The sequence below is a fragment of the Acartia tonsa genome, chromosome 8 (assembly GCF_053477335.1).
Source record: "Acartia tonsa isolate MP-2025a chromosome 8, ASM5347733v1, whole genome shotgun sequence".
In the NCBI taxonomy this organism is placed as follows: domain Eukaryota; kingdom Metazoa; phylum Arthropoda; class Copepoda; order Calanoida; family Acartiidae; genus Acartia; species Acartia tonsa.
Window position 1 is genome coordinate 8,972,401 of NC_137267.1, and position 17,565 is coordinate 8,989,965.

General features: G+C 30.9%; 2 protein-coding genes across 4 annotated transcripts; both read right to left on the minus strand.

Annotated features, from left to right (window-relative positions):
- Positions 1–957: 957 nt before the first annotated feature.
- LOC145325940 (uncharacterized) lies at positions 958–9,419 on the minus strand. The gene is made up of 13 exons (XM_080168963.1): positions 9,325–9,419; positions 9,097–9,164; positions 8,646–8,698; positions 7,220–7,328; positions 6,190–6,252; positions 5,468–5,622; positions 5,070–5,106; positions 4,536–4,614; positions 3,706–3,769; positions 2,774–2,810; positions 2,406–2,502; positions 1,874–1,957; positions 958–1,124 (listed from the first exon to the last, which is right to left on the minus strand). Exons 1-13 carry the CDS (start codon positions 9,387–9,389, stop codon positions 1,085–1,087), a joined length of 951 nt encoding a protein of 316 aa, XP_080025089.1. The 5' UTR covers positions 9,390–9,419; the 3' UTR covers positions 958–1,084.
- On the minus strand, positions 9,287–15,885 carry LOC145325939 (uncharacterized). 3 transcript variants are annotated; one of them, XM_080168960.1, is made up of 13 exons: positions 15,809–15,885; positions 14,456–14,558; positions 13,360–13,473; positions 13,174–13,249; positions 12,320–12,371; positions 11,906–12,013; positions 11,586–11,670; positions 11,163–11,364; positions 10,866–10,949; positions 10,690–10,784; positions 10,472–10,603; positions 9,659–10,243; positions 9,287–9,423 (listed from the first exon to the last, which is right to left on the minus strand). In XM_080168960.1, exons 1-12 carry the CDS (start codon positions 15,828–15,830, stop codon positions 9,997–9,999), a joined length of 1,320 nt encoding a protein of 439 aa, XP_080025086.1. In that variant the 5' UTR covers positions 15,831–15,885; the 3' UTR covers positions 9,287–9,423; positions 9,659–9,996. The 3 variants fall into 3 exon arrangements, with proteins under 3 accessions (XP_080025086.1, XP_080025085.1, XP_080025087.1); XM_080168959.1 differs by having other exon boundaries at positions 11,586–11,751; XM_080168961.1 differs by lacking the exon at positions 10,866–10,949 and having other exon boundaries at positions 11,586–11,751.
- Between the last annotated feature and the right edge of the window lie 1,680 nt (positions 15,886–17,565).

Genomic DNA, 17,565 nt, shown 5'->3' on the forward strand with positions numbered 1-17,565 from the left:
TTTAAAAGGTTTCGTGAATTTTTTTAAATATTCTCTTTTTTTTCTTTTTTTTGCAACCTATCATCTCCTCTATGAATCACTTTGTCTGTTTGTCCCTCCATTTTTCTTTTACTTTGCTACTTAAAGATGTAGGATGTTGTCATCCTTGTTATTCTCTGATGACTCAATGACTTTAAAGTAGAAGTCTGTTGGATTAAGCAAATAATTCCTATACCAAACAGCAGGTTTTGTGATTTCTGTGCTTTAAAATGCTTTTAATACTTTATCATAGGTACTAATTAATGAATAAAAAATATATATTTATTGATATATATATTCCATTTATTTCAATTAACATTTCATGAAAATACATTTCTTGTAGTATATAATATTAATTCTTTTTAATTTTTTTATATTTATAAAATATATCAATCTATTTAAAAAAAAGGATGACAACATCCATAAAAGCGAAGCTCTGAAACGGTAGGACAAAAGGGCATTAACACTAGAAGAGTGTAAGAACTGAATAATCAGAATACAAATGTATAAGAGTCGAAGCTAAATTGTAAGTAAATTTGTTGAAAAACTGCTTGATACAGGATAATGTTTATGGACATACTTACCATTTTAGAACTTGATTATAGAGCTGCTTCGCTTATAATATTGTATTTTGTTGTCCCAGGAATCAGTATACCAAAAATCAGAACAATCGAATAATTAGATCACATAAAAATTTGTTGTTAAAAAAGTAAAAAATCAACATGAACTTACGGACATTCTGGTAATGATTATAGAGTTGCTACGTTTTCTAAATCGTACCTAAGTACTACAGGAATCACCAGCAAAGTTTGAAATCGATAGGATAATTCTAACATTCCTAATTTAATGAAAAAAGCTATCCATCTCGGACGTACTGACCGACCCTTATTATAGAAACCCTTCGCTTTTAAAAATATTTAATTTAAAGGAATAAAAAGGTACATAAAATATAAATAATTTACATAATATTCTTAAATGCCATAAATATACAAAATTTCAATTATAAAAATAGTTAATTTTACAATTCGATATGACATAATCTTTTTACTCTCCATATTACAGGGTTTTAGAATTCTAGTCTTTTGTTCAGAAATATCTCTACACACCTAAAATCATTAAAATAATTAGCTTACTGTCCTGTTATGAATAGAGTGGAATATAAACCTAAAAAATAAAAAAAAATTAACCTAGTAATAGTGTCTAACTTTTTATCTTTGTGACGTAACAAAAATCGAAGGATGAGAGGGAAGGTGGGAAAGGAAACCCCTAAAAAAAGAGATGGATTTTTGTTACGTCACAGAGATAAAAAGTTAGACACTATTACTAGGTTCAATAAAATAGCAGTCTCTTTTTGTATAGGCGTGTTGTTGGGGGGTGTCAACCCCTTTCTTAAACTCAAAATTGGTAAGGCCTGCTTTAACTTTTTTCACCCCGCAATAATTTCACAACCCCCTGGTGAATCGCTTTGCACGCCACTGCTTTGATAGATACATACACATCCTACTTCTTCATGTAACGAAATGAAATTAATTAAGTTTTCAAATTAATCTTTCTAGCAGGATATCATGATTAGATCAATGACGCATTGAAGCTAACTGCCATTGTTCGACAATTGAGGTGAATTCTTAAAAAAACTTTTGCCCCACTAAAATCAATTTGCCTCACTAAAATTTTAGTGAGGAAAAATTATACCCTTTAATTTTTTAACGGGCCTCACTGATTTTAGTGGGGCAAACTGATTTTAGTGAGGTAAATTTTTTTTTAAAGAATTCAACTTTGTAAAAGTTATTACGTGCACGGTGCAATGCGCGTATATTTGAATTATTAAGCTATGTAATTAAGAATCCATATTTACCTGGGTAGTTTTAGAAGCAGATTAACCAAAGCTTCTGAATCCTCATTTGCAACTCGAGAATTCTCATTGCTGGTTAATATAAACCTTAAATAAAAAATAAAATTTCAAGTTTAATAACAATCTTATACCCATCTCAGAGAGGGAAGGGACTTTGGACTAAAAATTACTCTGATACCCATAGTTTTGTAAACTCATTATCTTATGCGTTGACTGAAAAACTTTGAGTTCTTTTGTTGAATTTTTGTTGGTTAAATTCAAACTATCAGTGTCCGAACTTTTCAAAAAATACTTACAGCACACAAAAGCGGTTGTTTGTTTAGAGTTATTGTGCATCAATTTATCATTCATTGTCTAATAATTAAGCTTTGTATCATTACGTATAAAAAAATCTCTCGAGTCCCTACCCTGATTGAATGCAACCAGGTAAAATAACTCTAATTTTATTCATGGCTCGGCAAAAGTGATGCCCAGTAACTGTTTTTTTTCTTCACAAACTGCAGCTTAAGTCACAGAAGGTGTTAAAAATGTATACCTGTTTAATAGAGTGGCTACAGATTTGAACAATCTTTGTAGACTTTTAGACTTTGCAAATGGCGATGATTTGGGCTGAACCAAGAGTGCCATCAAACCTTAAAAATAAAAATATTTTTTTTTAAATTCAATCCCTTAGCTTGGTGGACAAAATGTAAGCTAGACAATAGTCACATTCATTATTCTAAATCCATGGGACTTTTTTTGAATTTGAACCTCAAAGATTAGTTAAATATTTGGATAAAATAGGAGGGAGGGGTCATTGGGCTGTAAATTACTAAGGTAATAATGTTAATTATTATTGGGCGTTGTACATTAATTTTCTGTGAAAATGTAAAGTTGTAAACATTTTAAATTAATTGACAATACCTGCAATTCCAACTGCATTAGGATACTTACACAGCAACTAAATAGAAATATTAATATTTTGAGAAGAAAATTTTTTTTTGAGGAAATCAAAATTAAATACCTTAGAATTTTAAAAAATTATTGTTTGTTTACTTTCAGGTAAAAACAAGAACAAAAAAGATATGATTAGTAAAAAAGGAAATAGCTGCAAAAACAAGGAGAAAATATAGTACTTAATAATGAACAAGCTTACATAAATAAAGAGAAATTTCTAGAAACAAGGATGACAACATTTATAAGTAGCGAAGCTCAAAAATTATGGATGGACATCCGGAATGAACTATAGATCCGTGTAATACAAAATAAAAATTTAAGTAAAATCACGAAACCTTTCATGATTTATAATGTGGAAATCTAGGAATCGATCTAGCACCACAACCAATAAGTAAATCTTTATGAAACTTTGTGGAAATATGCAAAATGTAACTTATTCAATCCCTAAAAATTTCAGCTGTCTATCTGGACTAGGAGTAAAAAAAAACTTTGAACACTTAAAAAACTAGGAATCGATCTAGCACCCCAACCAATAAGCAAATCTCAATGAAACTTTATAGAAGTGTGCAGAATTTGATTTTATTCAATCCCTGAAAATCTTAAACTTCAAACTTGAATAGAAATCGAGAAAATCATGAAAATTTAAAAGTCTAGGAATCAATCTAGCACCCAAATTAATTGACATATCCATGAAACTTAGTGAAAATATGAAGAATTGGAACTTATTTAATCCCTAAAAATTTCAGGCGTCTATCTTGAAAAGGAGCCGAGAAAATCACATTTCCCCCAAAACGTTTCAGACGGACATACGGACTTATGGACATGGACATTTAAAATTATTGAGTAGCTTCGCTAATGAAAAGAACCAAGACTAGTAGTGTAGCTAAATTAATACAAACCTCTCCTAATTCAGTTAATGTGTTCATGTAGAATTCTTCATCTTCATAAGAAGAACACCAAGGACTGAAGATTTATTTCAATATAATCCAAAATAATCTTTTAAAACATCAAACATTTAAAAGAATTCGTAAAATTCTAAAAAATCTGTTGAAAAAAACAACTAAGATATGCAATATCATAAGTAGTTTTAGGGTATAGACTAGTATTTTTGTAGAAGGCAGCTTTTAATAATATAAAAGTGATAAAATAGTAATTTTGTTCAACTTTACTGGTTTTTTTGATAAATCTATTTACTGGACAAATTGTTATCAAATGTTTGCCAAAAGTAAATAAAGTTTAAGAATAATCCGGAATACAAAAAAGTATAGGAGAATTAAAGAAAAAAACGAAGTAGCGGGTTTCATTGTATTTTCACAGTAGCGTTTAATAGGTTAGGTAAATGTTAATGATTGCCCCGCATAGTTGGGAAATTGGGCCCGCAGGGTTAGAGACCTAAAAACAGATGTGCTGAAAATGGATTGCCTATTTCTTCCCTAATTTCCAAAGTTGTTTAGCAGATAACCCAATTATTGCAAACGCTATTTTCAGCTACTCCGGTCAAAGGGAAAAGCGATATATAATGTGTAAACAATTTATACATTCAAAATTTTAATTTTTCAAATTTAGATTTTTTTGGAAGTTTAAAGCTTTTTTAGCTAATAGTAAATATTGAGATAGGACGCGGAAGCTAGGTACACTTTCGAAATTAAAATTAAGTACATCTAAAAACAGGAGAAAAGATTCTGTGAAATTACGACGAAATTCTAGATAGAAAGGATTATATAACTTCCTTTTGAATAGTGCTATATCACTCATATCCACAGGAGCCTGCTTTCTGTCGTTAGGAAAATGCTGCTCATAAAATGACACTGAAAATAAGTATTTTTTTTTAATTAAAGCTAAATAATAAAAAACTAAAATAACAATAATGCATATTAATTAAATGTTAGCAATTCATATCTGTTAATTTTTAAAGTCCGCCAATTTTCAAGGAAATAAAAGATGATTTTTATGACGATATGTTAATCAAACCGTATTTAGAAAGTAAAATTAGTCTTTATGCATTTTAAATAACATACATTAAATGCAGACATCAAAACATTAAACAGAAAAACATTTATTAAGGGAACAGAGGTGAATTCTTAAAACAAGACTTTTGCCTCACTAAAATCAGTTTGCCCCACTAAAATTTCAGTGAGGCAAAATTATCCCCTCAAAATTTTTAGCTAGCCCCCATGATTTTAGTGGGGCAAAATGATTTTAGTGAGGCAAATTTTTTTAAGAATTCACCTCAGGTTTAACTTATTTCAGTGGGTTTACTTACATGCACTCTGAGATGGCTCAAAATGGTTCAGCATTTTCTGTAAAAATCAATTAAAAGAGAGATAACATAAATTTTAAAATGTGTTACACATGTTTCATATTCATGATAAATGAGTTTAAGGTGGTCATTAATGTTTTAAAATATTATAGGCGAAAGCTTTCAGAACTGCATTTTGATACTACATCATTAAATAACTCCAGGCGCCTATTACACAATTCCTATGATTTGACACCCCCCCCCCCTTTAAACAAACATATGGGCAATTATAGAAATATCATAAATAGATGTGTTGTAAAATGTAAAGCTGAAAAAAGCTTAAATGAGCCCCCCCCCGCAAAGGTTATTACTCCATGTAGGAAGACGGAGTCATCAAATTAAAAAGTGACTACTCTAATTTCCTGGGTAAACAAATCCGGGACATTCTTTCTTGCAAAGAACAACGCTTGTTCAAACTGAATTGAATTGTCCATAGAATACTCGAGTAGACTGGACAGGAAGGTGCCAGGAAATTTGCCAAAATTCTTAGGAATGATATCGTCTTGATGCTTGCAAACTAAAATAACAAGATTGACAACATCTATAAGTAGCGAAGCAGAATAAAAACATTGATACCCGTCTATCTTTAATGACATATAGGTAAATTGAATATATATGATACAATGTCCCCTATAGCATTAAGAAACAAACAACGGAAAAAAATAGTTATTGACTGTACAAATATTTTCAGCCTCGAACATGTTTTAAAAAAAATAACAAAGATGACACCACCATAAGAAGCAAAGCACAAACATCATGGATGGAAAAACAGGCTAACTGAGTAATAGTAGATGTTCAGAAAGAGAGCATATATGATCTATCATGTTAAAAATCACGAAACTTTTATAAATGCTTTTGAAGAACAACAGACGGGGACAGTAAATTATGTTATGGATGCTAATTGGTATAGGGATTCATCACCCAAAAATTCAGTCATCTATCTTAAATAGCAGCAGATAAAATAAAACTTCCCCATTGCTTATCAGACTAACAGACAAACCGAATTATATAGTGGCTTCGGCATTGGACATCAAACCAAATTGATAATATATGAGCAGAGCAAAGCCACTAATAATTGTATTACCTACAGACATTGCCAGTTTCTTGATATCTTTCACACAGTCCAGGTAGTTAACCCAGGAAGTTGCTGGAATAAAAACAAAATTAAATTTTATGAAACTTAAAAATAATAACTCTGTTGTTGAGTATATGAAAGCCCCTATATGGTTAACAACCCTCTTGATTTTGGTTAGAGTGGGGAATACAAATTTTCTGCTCACCATCCTGGCAAAACCCTGAGCACGCCACTAATAAAACTAATATATAGGTCTAAAATTGTTTGGGAGAAACTAGGGATGGCAATCCGTCAATTTTTTGGACCGGATTCGGATTCTTACAAGAATCCCTCCAAAAAAAAAGGCGGATTCCGGATTCGAATTCTAGCTATATTTTTAAAGTTTTTTTTTAATTAAAAAATTTAAGTGTTCATAATAATATATGTCCTAAAAATTAATGTTCTTGGTGTTCTCTATAATTCACTTCCGAGAATCGAACCAGATTTTAAATTATAATATATATAATGATGATAATCTTTGCCTTCAAAAAGGCGGAGTTGAAAGAAAAAACTGAAGACGCTAATTTTAGCCTACCAATTAGGAATCTGAATCCGCTATTTAAAAACGGATTCCGGATTCGGATTGCCAACCCTAGGAGAAACCCAATTTTATGCAAAAAGGCATCCTATCTCTTTGAAACATAGATATTCGACCAATTCCAAGGGTTGACGGTATATCATCTTCCCATATGGCTTTGAAACCGATTAATATCCGCTAGATTAGAACTGGTTCTTGGCCAAAATAATAACCTAACCTTACCTAAAATAACCTATAAAAAGGCATTTTAAAAATACGAAGAATCGCCCCTTAAGGAGCGTTTCCACGAAAGGGACTATTACCCAATTTTCTAATAAAACTCAAAATTTAATGCCACATTTGCTAGCCCAGGCTTTGAGACCATTGGGGGAAACAAAGCTGGAATTAATTAGCTGTCTATAATATGATGCATAAAAACAACTATTTTATTAATTTCTGTATCCTAATGAAAGACACATTTACCTTGATTACTGGCTATTTCCGCAAAAGCATTATTGAATTTGTATAATGTATGAGGTTCATAATTAATGAAGTAATCCATTTCCTCATTACCAAGTGTATTTCTACTTTCCTGTAAAGTAAACATAAAGAAATCAAATTATAAAATAAAATAGTCAAGATCACACAGTTAAACAATAATCATATACATACAATGAAAAGTAAAATTATAAACAAGGATGACAACATCCATAAGTAGCGAAGCTCAAAAATTGTAAATGGATATCGGGAAACCATTTGCAGTGTCATACAATAAAAATTAAATTTGATAAAATAGGGAAATCATATAAACCTTTAAAATCATGAAAACTTAAAAATCTAGGAATCGATCTAGCACCACAATAAATTGACAAATCTTAATAAAACTTTGTGAAAACATGTAGAATGTACAATTAATTTTTCCCTGAAAATTTCAGCTCTCTTAAAAAGGAGATGAGAAAATCACAAAACTTGAAAATATAGGAATCGATCTAGCACCCCAAATAACAGACAGATGGACAAAACAATGTATAAATTAGATGGGCACATATCATAGGAATCTTCACTAAAAATTTAAAGCTGTCTATCTTGAATAGGAGCCAAGAAAATCGTGTTTCCCCCTTTCCGTGTCTGACGGACAGACGGACGGACATTTGAAATTATAGAGTAGCTTCGCTACTAAAAATAGTTAACAATCAATTTGAAACATAAGGACAAAGAATAACTCATGATTAATTACATTCAGATCTTATGAATTAGGTAAAATAAAGTAATAAGGAAATATTTAGGGGAAGTATAAAATATGTTGAATGAAGCAATGTAGAATTTGATGTCGCAATATCAAAAAAGCACAATCACGCAACCTTGTCATGCAATAGTTGGATACAATGTTAGAATGGCTTATTTTTACAGAACAGAAAGGATATAAATTGATTGTATTCATACTGTCCCCTTCTCCTCTCCAACCTGACAATACCCAGAGCACGTCAATGTGTATATTAGACTATATAAGATGGAAAGAATTTTAATGTTATAGGTAGATTTGAAATCTGCATCAAATTTTAAGGATTTTTTATAAAATTAGTTTTTTGTATAATTCTTTGTTTAAAAGCGCAAATGCAGTTTTAGGTAATTAACTCTGACATCTGTGATTGGAGAAGCTTAAGTGTCGTACATCATTCACCCAATTAGAGCGCAGGTAGTTTTCAATCCACCTATCACGGATGTCAAAGTTAATTAACTTAAATTGTATTTGCGCTTTTAAATAAAGAATTATACAAAAAACTAATTTTATATAAAATCCTTAAAATTTGACACATTGTAACATTAAAATCCTTTCCATCTTATATAGTCTAGTGTATTTATATACATTTAGGAAAATTAGAATGGCGGCATTGTACTGTACACTTACCCTCATGTACACAACAAGATATTCTTCTTCCACTGTAAATTCTAAATATGGCACCTGCACAAATACAAAATCTTTAATTAAGTTGTTAGGTAAGCCTTGTAAAGTGTTTCAATTAATTGGGGATCCTAAAGGATAAGTGATGAATTGATGTAAACACCCAATTATGATAAACTAAATACCTTCTTCTGTAGCATAGATTTTAAAATTATTGAAGCAAAAGATTGTACATTTACAAACCAATCAAGAGTTAATAAAAGTTTCCAAAGTTATGAGATAACAAATGAATTTTTGCCTTTTCAGGGTACCAGTAAATTATCTAATCAAAAGTCTCCTCCCACCCTGCAAACTTTTCCAAAAAGCAGCCAATGAATTAAATAAAAATGCTTGTGTTGAACACACTAGAGAACTTGGTGCAACACAACAATTATCATTAAAATATGTAAAAAACTTTCCTTGAATTTTCTAAACTTTGGTGCACCACAAGGTTTCTTTCTTTTTATGCTCTGGACACTTTTTGAACTAAAAGTCAATAGAAAATAGCAAAAAAATTTATCTTTTAATACATTAGTATAAGGTTAATCCCACACCTATCAAACTTAAGCTTTAGGTATGACTAGGTTAGCAGGAGTTTTACAAAATAGAAAGAAAAATTTTCAGATTGTTTTGCTATGGTCTGTCCCTGGTATCTTGTATTTGTTCCAATTCTGAATCTATATCATCATTTTCAGTAGATGGACCAGCCATTATACCATCTTTATCCACACTGTTTTCAGTACCTCTACAAATGTTAATATGATATGGAAAAAAGTTGGGAGAGGGGGGGGGGACAATATTTTCACATTATTATGTATACAGAAATTTTCTGTACACACTTAAAGGCTGAGAAATATTTTTAAAAAGGAATTTTGAATGATTGATTTATTAAAATATTTTTTTAAACATTGAACTTCAGGTAGAAAAAACTTATCATCAGGTTTTAAGAACAATACAGCACAAAAGAAAGTGAAAATTACCTTAGCCTTTCTTGGTGGCTACATTCATGTCTTTCCATCAGCTGCTTTTCATGATTCAACTTTTGTTTTCTATTTGTCTGTTCATCTTTCTGTTGCTGTTCACTTGATTTTTCAACTAGCTCTTTTAGAGCATTTGTTTGTTCTTGTGACACAAACTACAGTTTTTTTTGGGATAAGTTTATGGAAGACGAATAAGAATATTACAGATTGGCTTTCTTCAATACTTTGTAAAAAGGTTTAAAATCATTCCCAGAAAATCTTGATCTAGATTTCACACTTCATTTAATTAAACTACTATCCTTATTTTTAACAAAAAAAAATCGATTTAAGAATTTAATTCATCCAAATTGACTTTTCCTTTCCTGAACAGTTAGAGCATTACTTGTCCCAGGATAATTAAACTGAACCTGGCCAGAGGGATGTTTTTGTAAAATATTTAGCTGCATCTCTAGCTGTTTTCTCTGCTGTATGATGAGTAGCTCCTGTTGGCGGATTATTTCATGCTGTTGCCTCATAAGGTTCAATGTGGTGTTGTATGATGCTTCTAAGTTGTTAAATGTGGTTGTTGTTGAGTTATCAGATTGCCTATAAGGTAACTGAATTAATATTAATTTATTTCTTGTTAAAGTTTTAATTGACTTCTTAATTTCCAATTTAAGCCTTAAAATAATAAGTAAAGAAATATTTTAGTAGGGTCATGCTTTACAAGGGGCGATATCATTTAGGAGGGTATAGTTATACAGTATACAAGAAAATAGTTTACAAACTAACTTAAAAACAACAAATCATAATGAAGGTGATAAATTGTTATACCTAACATCAATAATTGAACTGTTATTGTTTCCAGAGTTAGAACTTGCAGAAATTACAGGTGAAGCAGGAGTTGATGTTGATCTTGGAGATACAGAAGGTGGGGAATTGTTTGATAATGATAGCAGTGACTCCCTACAAGGTAAAAATATATCATAGTTTTGCAGGATCTTAAAAGATTAAGAGTAAACAATACCTAACTTAATTATTTTCTTCATTACCTATTTGTGCTTTGATAGCAATCTTCTTTCTTTTTTGTTTCTTCAACTGTTCCTTCCCTGCTGTAGGGCCTTACAATGGAAACTGGCTTTTTACTCTGAAAAGAATAAGTTTCATTTAAATTCTAACCTAAGGCCTAGTTTATTTTTACTATTCAAGTACTATATGGTGAATTTACCTTTCCATTCACTCTCTTTTTCTTTTCTCCTTTCATAACATCATTAAACAAGTCATTAATGTCAATGTTATCTTTTTCTTTAGCCTTAAAAATAATATTCTTAAGAATATCATTTAAAATAAATCAAAACTATTAGGTACTGTACAAGATTTTATTTCAAGATTGGTACTTTTTTCTTCTTACTTACCCATTTGCTGTTTAATGATTAATTACTCTTTGTTAGTTTAATGCTTTTAAGCATAAATTTGACAAACAAAAAAACTCACTTACAAGCATTAAATTAATAATGGTTTTTACCTTTTCTTTTATTTCTTGTGCATTCTTTATTACAGAAGATTTAAACTCCCTAATGATGATGTTAAAATCATCATCACTCAATTTCTCATTGATAGTACTAACATTCATTAACTCATCAATTTCTTTGTAATTTGTAGGAACTTCATTGTCTGATGTGTAATTAGAAATTTGTTTTTGCATTTGAAGGTAATCATAGACCAACCTAGAATAATTAAGAAATTGGTAAGAATTGAATGAAAAGAACATAAAAATGAAGAAGTTCGTCCCTGAATTTTAAAATCAAAGCAAGGGAGTGATAATTAATATTATCTAATCCCCTTTTAGCAGAATTCTGATACTTATCTGTGGGTGAGATATGATTGTAGAATAACAAACAAGCATTCAAAAGATTCATTTGTAGAGCAGCTTTTTAAAATAATAAACCTGTGCCCTTCATCATTCTGATTGTATATAGCTCCAACACTTTCTGGTATTTCTTCAACTGATGAAATATCTTCAACATTTAATTCTGAATTTTTTTCTTTGTCTGTTGGTTTAGGTTCATTCATGTTTACTTGGTGCTGATTTAAATTTGTAATATTGCCTTTATCTAAAATTAGATGCATCAAATGAATAGCCTTTACCTACAAATTTATGATTAAGGCTACTTTGTCATATAAAAGAGTTTGGCTTTCAGAAATACAACCCTCCCATTCATAATAGGACTATAAGACCAATTAAGACAAACAATATGCCTAGCTTACCATTTATGACATCTTGACCATCAAGATTTCTTGCTGCTGGTGGTAGGAATCGTTCATAAGTTTGAGTTAGAGGATTCATGATATAAAACTCAGGTTGATTTTCATTATCTAAATTAAATTTTAAAAAAGGAATGGTTATTAGTCAAAGTCATAGGGATAATATATTTTTAGTTGTATGAATGTTTATTTGTATAACACTTTTTCAACAAGTAAAAAAGAGTTTAACAATTTTTAAATTTCAGGTATACGACAAAGAAGAAGAAGTATAATATCTATTGCATTAATTTGTTATTTTGGCTTCAGCTACCTATCACTTACATAATCACAATATCAATATTATTTAAGACCACTAAAAAGCATTTGACTGATCCCATCAATATTAGAAGTTGACTTAAATAAAGTAAATATTATTACCTTGAACTAATATTTCTACATTTTCAAGAGTTTGTTGACCAGAAACTTCATTCTTAAAAAAAAACATTTAAAATTTTAAGGGGTAGTTGCACAAAATGCATTTAAACTTGAATTTAGTGAAATGCATATTTTTTTCTGTTCAATGGTTTAAACTACTTTTAAAGGTTTTGTATTTGAAAGAATTTCAATTTTTACCACATAGTTTATAAAATATCAAGACTTAAAATTGCATTCTTGTGATAAATGCAATTTATATTGATGAATTATTTTCACAAAAATAGCATGAAGACTAATTTAGTAATGTCTAATAATCTAATTATTTGTTATTTATTATAATACAAAATTCTATACGTTTGGTGATATACTTGTATCTTATGCTTGAAGTCAGTTTTCTGAAAAGCAACTATCCCTTTGCAAAATTGAGCAACAGTTTTGTAGATAACTATATCTGAATTCGATTATTAAGGCATAATTTGTCTCCGTTGACACTCTACCTATTTCTTTGTAATATTCTGGGAAGAGAATGCAACTATGCACCCTCCCCCCCCCTTATCCTTCTAGATTACTTTCTGCATGTAGTATTTGCAAATTAAAATTACTAGAACTATTATTGCAGATACGATTAGTGTCATGCTTGACGTCATAAAATACGCAAAAAGGAAGGATGAGAGGAGAAATGGGAAAGGAAACCTCTAAAAAGAGATGGATTTAGTCGCATATGACGTCACATATGACACTTTCTGTATCTCCACATTATTACACATTTCGATACATTAGGAACAATATATGTTTACAATTAAAAAATATCTGATTTAAAAGGCACAAGGTTGAATGAATTTTAACACTCTATGTACCTGTTCATTATGGGTTATATCATTTGATTTTGAACTAGATTCTACTAAGTCAGGTCTCATACCGATTTCCAAACATCTTAAATATCCATTTTTAATATTATTGTAGATATGTTTTTTTAGATTACAAATTAAAATAAGAATATCAACTTTTATGATAGTTTTTTAAAAATCCATGAAATAACTTACTTTTTCATCCTACAATACTTGCATGCAGTTCTATTTGTTTCTGATATTTCACATTTTCCGTTATTTCTTTCATAGCATTTGTGGTTGGTCTTGTAATTACGTCGGAAAAATGCTCTAAAAAAGTTACTGAGAATAACAACATCCATAAGTAGCGAAGCTCATTAATTAAAATTAAAATAATAATGTTGGATACTAATGGTATTTGAATCATATATCATTAATTTTTTGATCATAAATATCCATCACTACTACTACTTGAAGAACAGACAAACTGTAAGGTTAAAGTTTTTCTGTTTTTAATGTTCACCTGATCGATATTTATGTCATATATATATTTAAAATATATGCCCAGTTCACAAACAACTTTTAGAGGTCGACTGATTTATTCTGTAGGTCAAACTAAACAAGTACAACTAACAAATGCCTTTATAAAATCTGTCAACATAGGTCGACCTAAAATTTCCAGAGGTCGACCAATGTCTTCTGTGAACTAGGCTATTGGCAAATCTTGGTAAAATTCTTGGATAATAAGGGATAAATAGACGATATATTGATGTATATCTCAAACGATAAACTTTCAAATCTTCTTTAGATTATTTATTTTGTTTGAAAAGTTTGGACATTCTAGTTTGGAACCAACAAATCACAATTCATTAAAAGAACCCAAAGTCTTGCAGACAAAAAAAACAGATAATGTGTACTAAAACATTGGGTACTGGTGTGTATTTTAGTCCAATGTCTCTTCTCTCCCAGTTAAAATTACATCTGACTATAAAATCTCTTACTCAAAGATTCACATAGCTGGTTGCGGACATAATGATTATAGAGTAGATGCTTATTGGCTAGGGAAATATTTACATCTTATATGGTAAAGTTATTAGCCTTGTTCATAAAAGACATAGGTCGACCTCTGGAAATTTTAGGTCGATCTATAGAAGCTGTAGGTTGACGATTTTATAAAGGCATTTGTTAGTTGTACTTGTTTCGATTGACCTACAGAATAAATTGGTCGACCTATAAAAGTTGTTTGTAACTGGGCAATTAAAAATAATATATACTGTCAGTCGTGCAACACTATTGACAAACAATAGCATACCTACAAGAATAGCAGGTTATTGCACCATAATGTTTATGAGGTCTTGCGGGGCTGCCACACACCAAACATGTACTTGTTAGCTGCTCCCGGCTAGTCTTAGCACCTATAATATATCAATATGAGGTCCAACTAAGCTGCCGCAAATCAAACACATTCTTGTAAGTTGCTGCCAGCTAGCCTGAGCACCTAGAATATCCAAATGAGGTCTAGCCAAGCTGCTGCAAACTAAACTTGTTAGCTGCTGCCGGCTAGATTGAGCACCTATAATATTAATATTGAGTCTAGCTAAGCTGCTGCAAATCAATCAAGTATTAGCTGTAGCTGCCGGCTAGTCTGAGCACCTATAATAGCCATTTGAGGTCTAATTTAGCTGCCAAACACCAAACATGTACTTGCTTTCAGGCATTCTTCTGATCCTCTAAAATAGTCATATGGGGTCTAGCAAACTAAACATGTACTTGTTAGCTACTGCTGGCTAGTCTGAGCACCTGAAATAATCATATGAGGTCTAGTTAAGCTACTACAAACTAAACATATATTTGTTAGCTACTGTTGGCTAGTCTGAGCATCTATAATATCCATATAAGGTCTAGCTAAGCTGCAACAAACCAAGCATGTACTTGTTGGCTGCTGCCGGCTAGTCTGAGCGCCTATGATAATTCTAAATGTTCTAGCAAGCTACTGCAAATCAATCAATAGTTGCTTTCAGGCATTCTGCTGAGCATCTATAATATTCATATGGGGTCTAGCTAAGCTGCAACAAACCAAACATGTACTTGTAGCTGCTGCCGGCTAGTCAGAGCATCTATAATATCCAGATGAGTTCTAGCCAAGCTGCTGCCGGGTAGTCTGAGCACCTATAATAGCAATTTGAGGTCTAGCTAAGCTGCTGCAAACCAAACATAAATTTGTTTGTTAGCTGCTGCCGGCTAGTCTGAGCACCTATAATCAGGGTGGGGAAAAACCCAGGGTTTTTTTTAAAAAGCCCAGCCCAACCCAACCCAAAAACCCTTAAAAACCCAGGGTTTTAAGGGTTTTTATGGGGGTTTTATTGGTTTTTTTAAAAAAAACCCTGAGTGGGTTTTTTGGGTGGGTTTTTTGTATGCCCACCCTGGAGGTAATAGCCATTTGAGGTCTAATTAAGCTGCAAAACACTAAACATGTACTTGTTAGCTGCAGCCGGCTAGTTTGAGCACCTATAATATTAATATTGGGTCTAGCTAAGCTGCTGCAAACTAAACATAAATTTGATTGTTGCTTCAACCCATTCTGCTGAGCACCCATAATATTCATATGAGGTATTGCTAAGCTGTTCATATTCATAATTCACTATGTGAATTTAATAAGACTTACCATTTTCATTTGTTTCTTCCATGGTTATAGTTGTATAATCTCCTACAATTTAAAATTAGTATTGCATTTTATAGCCTGGAAAAGATTCAACAATTTTAAAAAAAATTCATTAGGTAGTTAAAAACAAAATGTACATCAACAATTTATTTGGTGGTGGGTAGCTTTCGGAAGTTATTTTTGATACTTTTAGGGGTGCCTACTATACAACCATGTAACAAGTGTAGCTGGTTATCTTTGCAACTGAATTGTAGTAAAAATGCAGTAGAATATTCATAACAAAATTTCAGACACCTTTCTTTTTAAAAAGTTTTTTTTCTATGTTTCAAAAATCACACTTATAATAGATTGAAATCACAAATTAACACTTTGTATATAATGTTTAACTTTCCAAAAAAATCACACAATGAAATAATTTTAAAATGTCAATACAGAGCCGATATAAATGTGTTGATGTTATGTACTAGATAACATAAATTAGGCATAATAATAAGTGTAAGCCCTAAGGATAGCACTATCAAATTAAAAGTCAGAGTCATCAACTAATAAAAATTGTACACTGCTATTTCAGTTAGCACGACTTCTCTTTAATTTGGGTCCACAGCATCTAATTATGCTTTTCACTCAGAAGTTTTTTAAATTGTTAATAGTCGCTCACAAAAATACTTAACAAACTTAAAAATAATTTACTTTTAAATTGTTTAAATGTACTCAACTAACACAGAAAATTTTCTCTATTTCAGGGATCTAAGGTATAATACAATGATCGATACATGGCTGAATAATTACATCCCAAATGATGATGCACAATATTATCCCTTTTGTACATTACAATTAGAGGATGAAAAAATTGGACACTCAACTTAATGAACCAATAAAATAAAAATCCAATTAAAGTTCCAAATGTTGTTATGCCACCCTATGAGAACCGTTATTATTAAAACTTTGGGGACTAGTGAAATAAATACATCTATACTATGTTCCCTTAATCCTCATTATTTTCTGAGGAAAATGACTTGCACACTGGACAGTTACCAATTTTGAAGTAACTACGCTACTGTTGAGATAATTTAGACAAACTTGAAGCTTTTGGAAATAAAAAATGAAAGTGGCATTCTGGTTTTAATTTTACTTGACAGCCGTATAGTAAACATTGGAGTACTCTAACGCACACACACATTTAACGCTCGCAGAGAGAGATAGTGTGTGTGTGAGAGAAAGAGAGAGATAATTTTAAAGCTTCCAAATGTTTACCATAACCTTTCTCGTACTGTCGGTTTAATTGTGATCTGTAATAATTCTTCATAGACATTTTGTCCCATAATTTTGGGAAAAATATGCCTATATTTGACAAGGCTTTATTTTTTTTTTTTTAAATTGTAAGGTATATTGACCTACAGCAAATGCCTGCCCTATAAAACAGATCAGTAGAGACCAAAATAAACCCCTAGAAAAAAAACATTTATAGAGTATATACTCTTCCATATGTCCTAAGAATCTAAAATTGGCAAACATTTAAATATAAAAATCTGAAGCGCTAGGGTTATGCCCTTCAGTTACAGGGACAACTGGTTTTCAGCTATTTTCTGTGGGTTTTGAGATATTTAGGACGAGCCATTAATATTCTGTTTATGTTTCTAAAAAAGACTTAAAACATACAAATTTACTACTTTTGATACAGAAGTTGTTGATATGAACAAATAAAACAAAAACACTCAAGCAACTAATTAAAATATTTATTAATATAATAAATATGATGG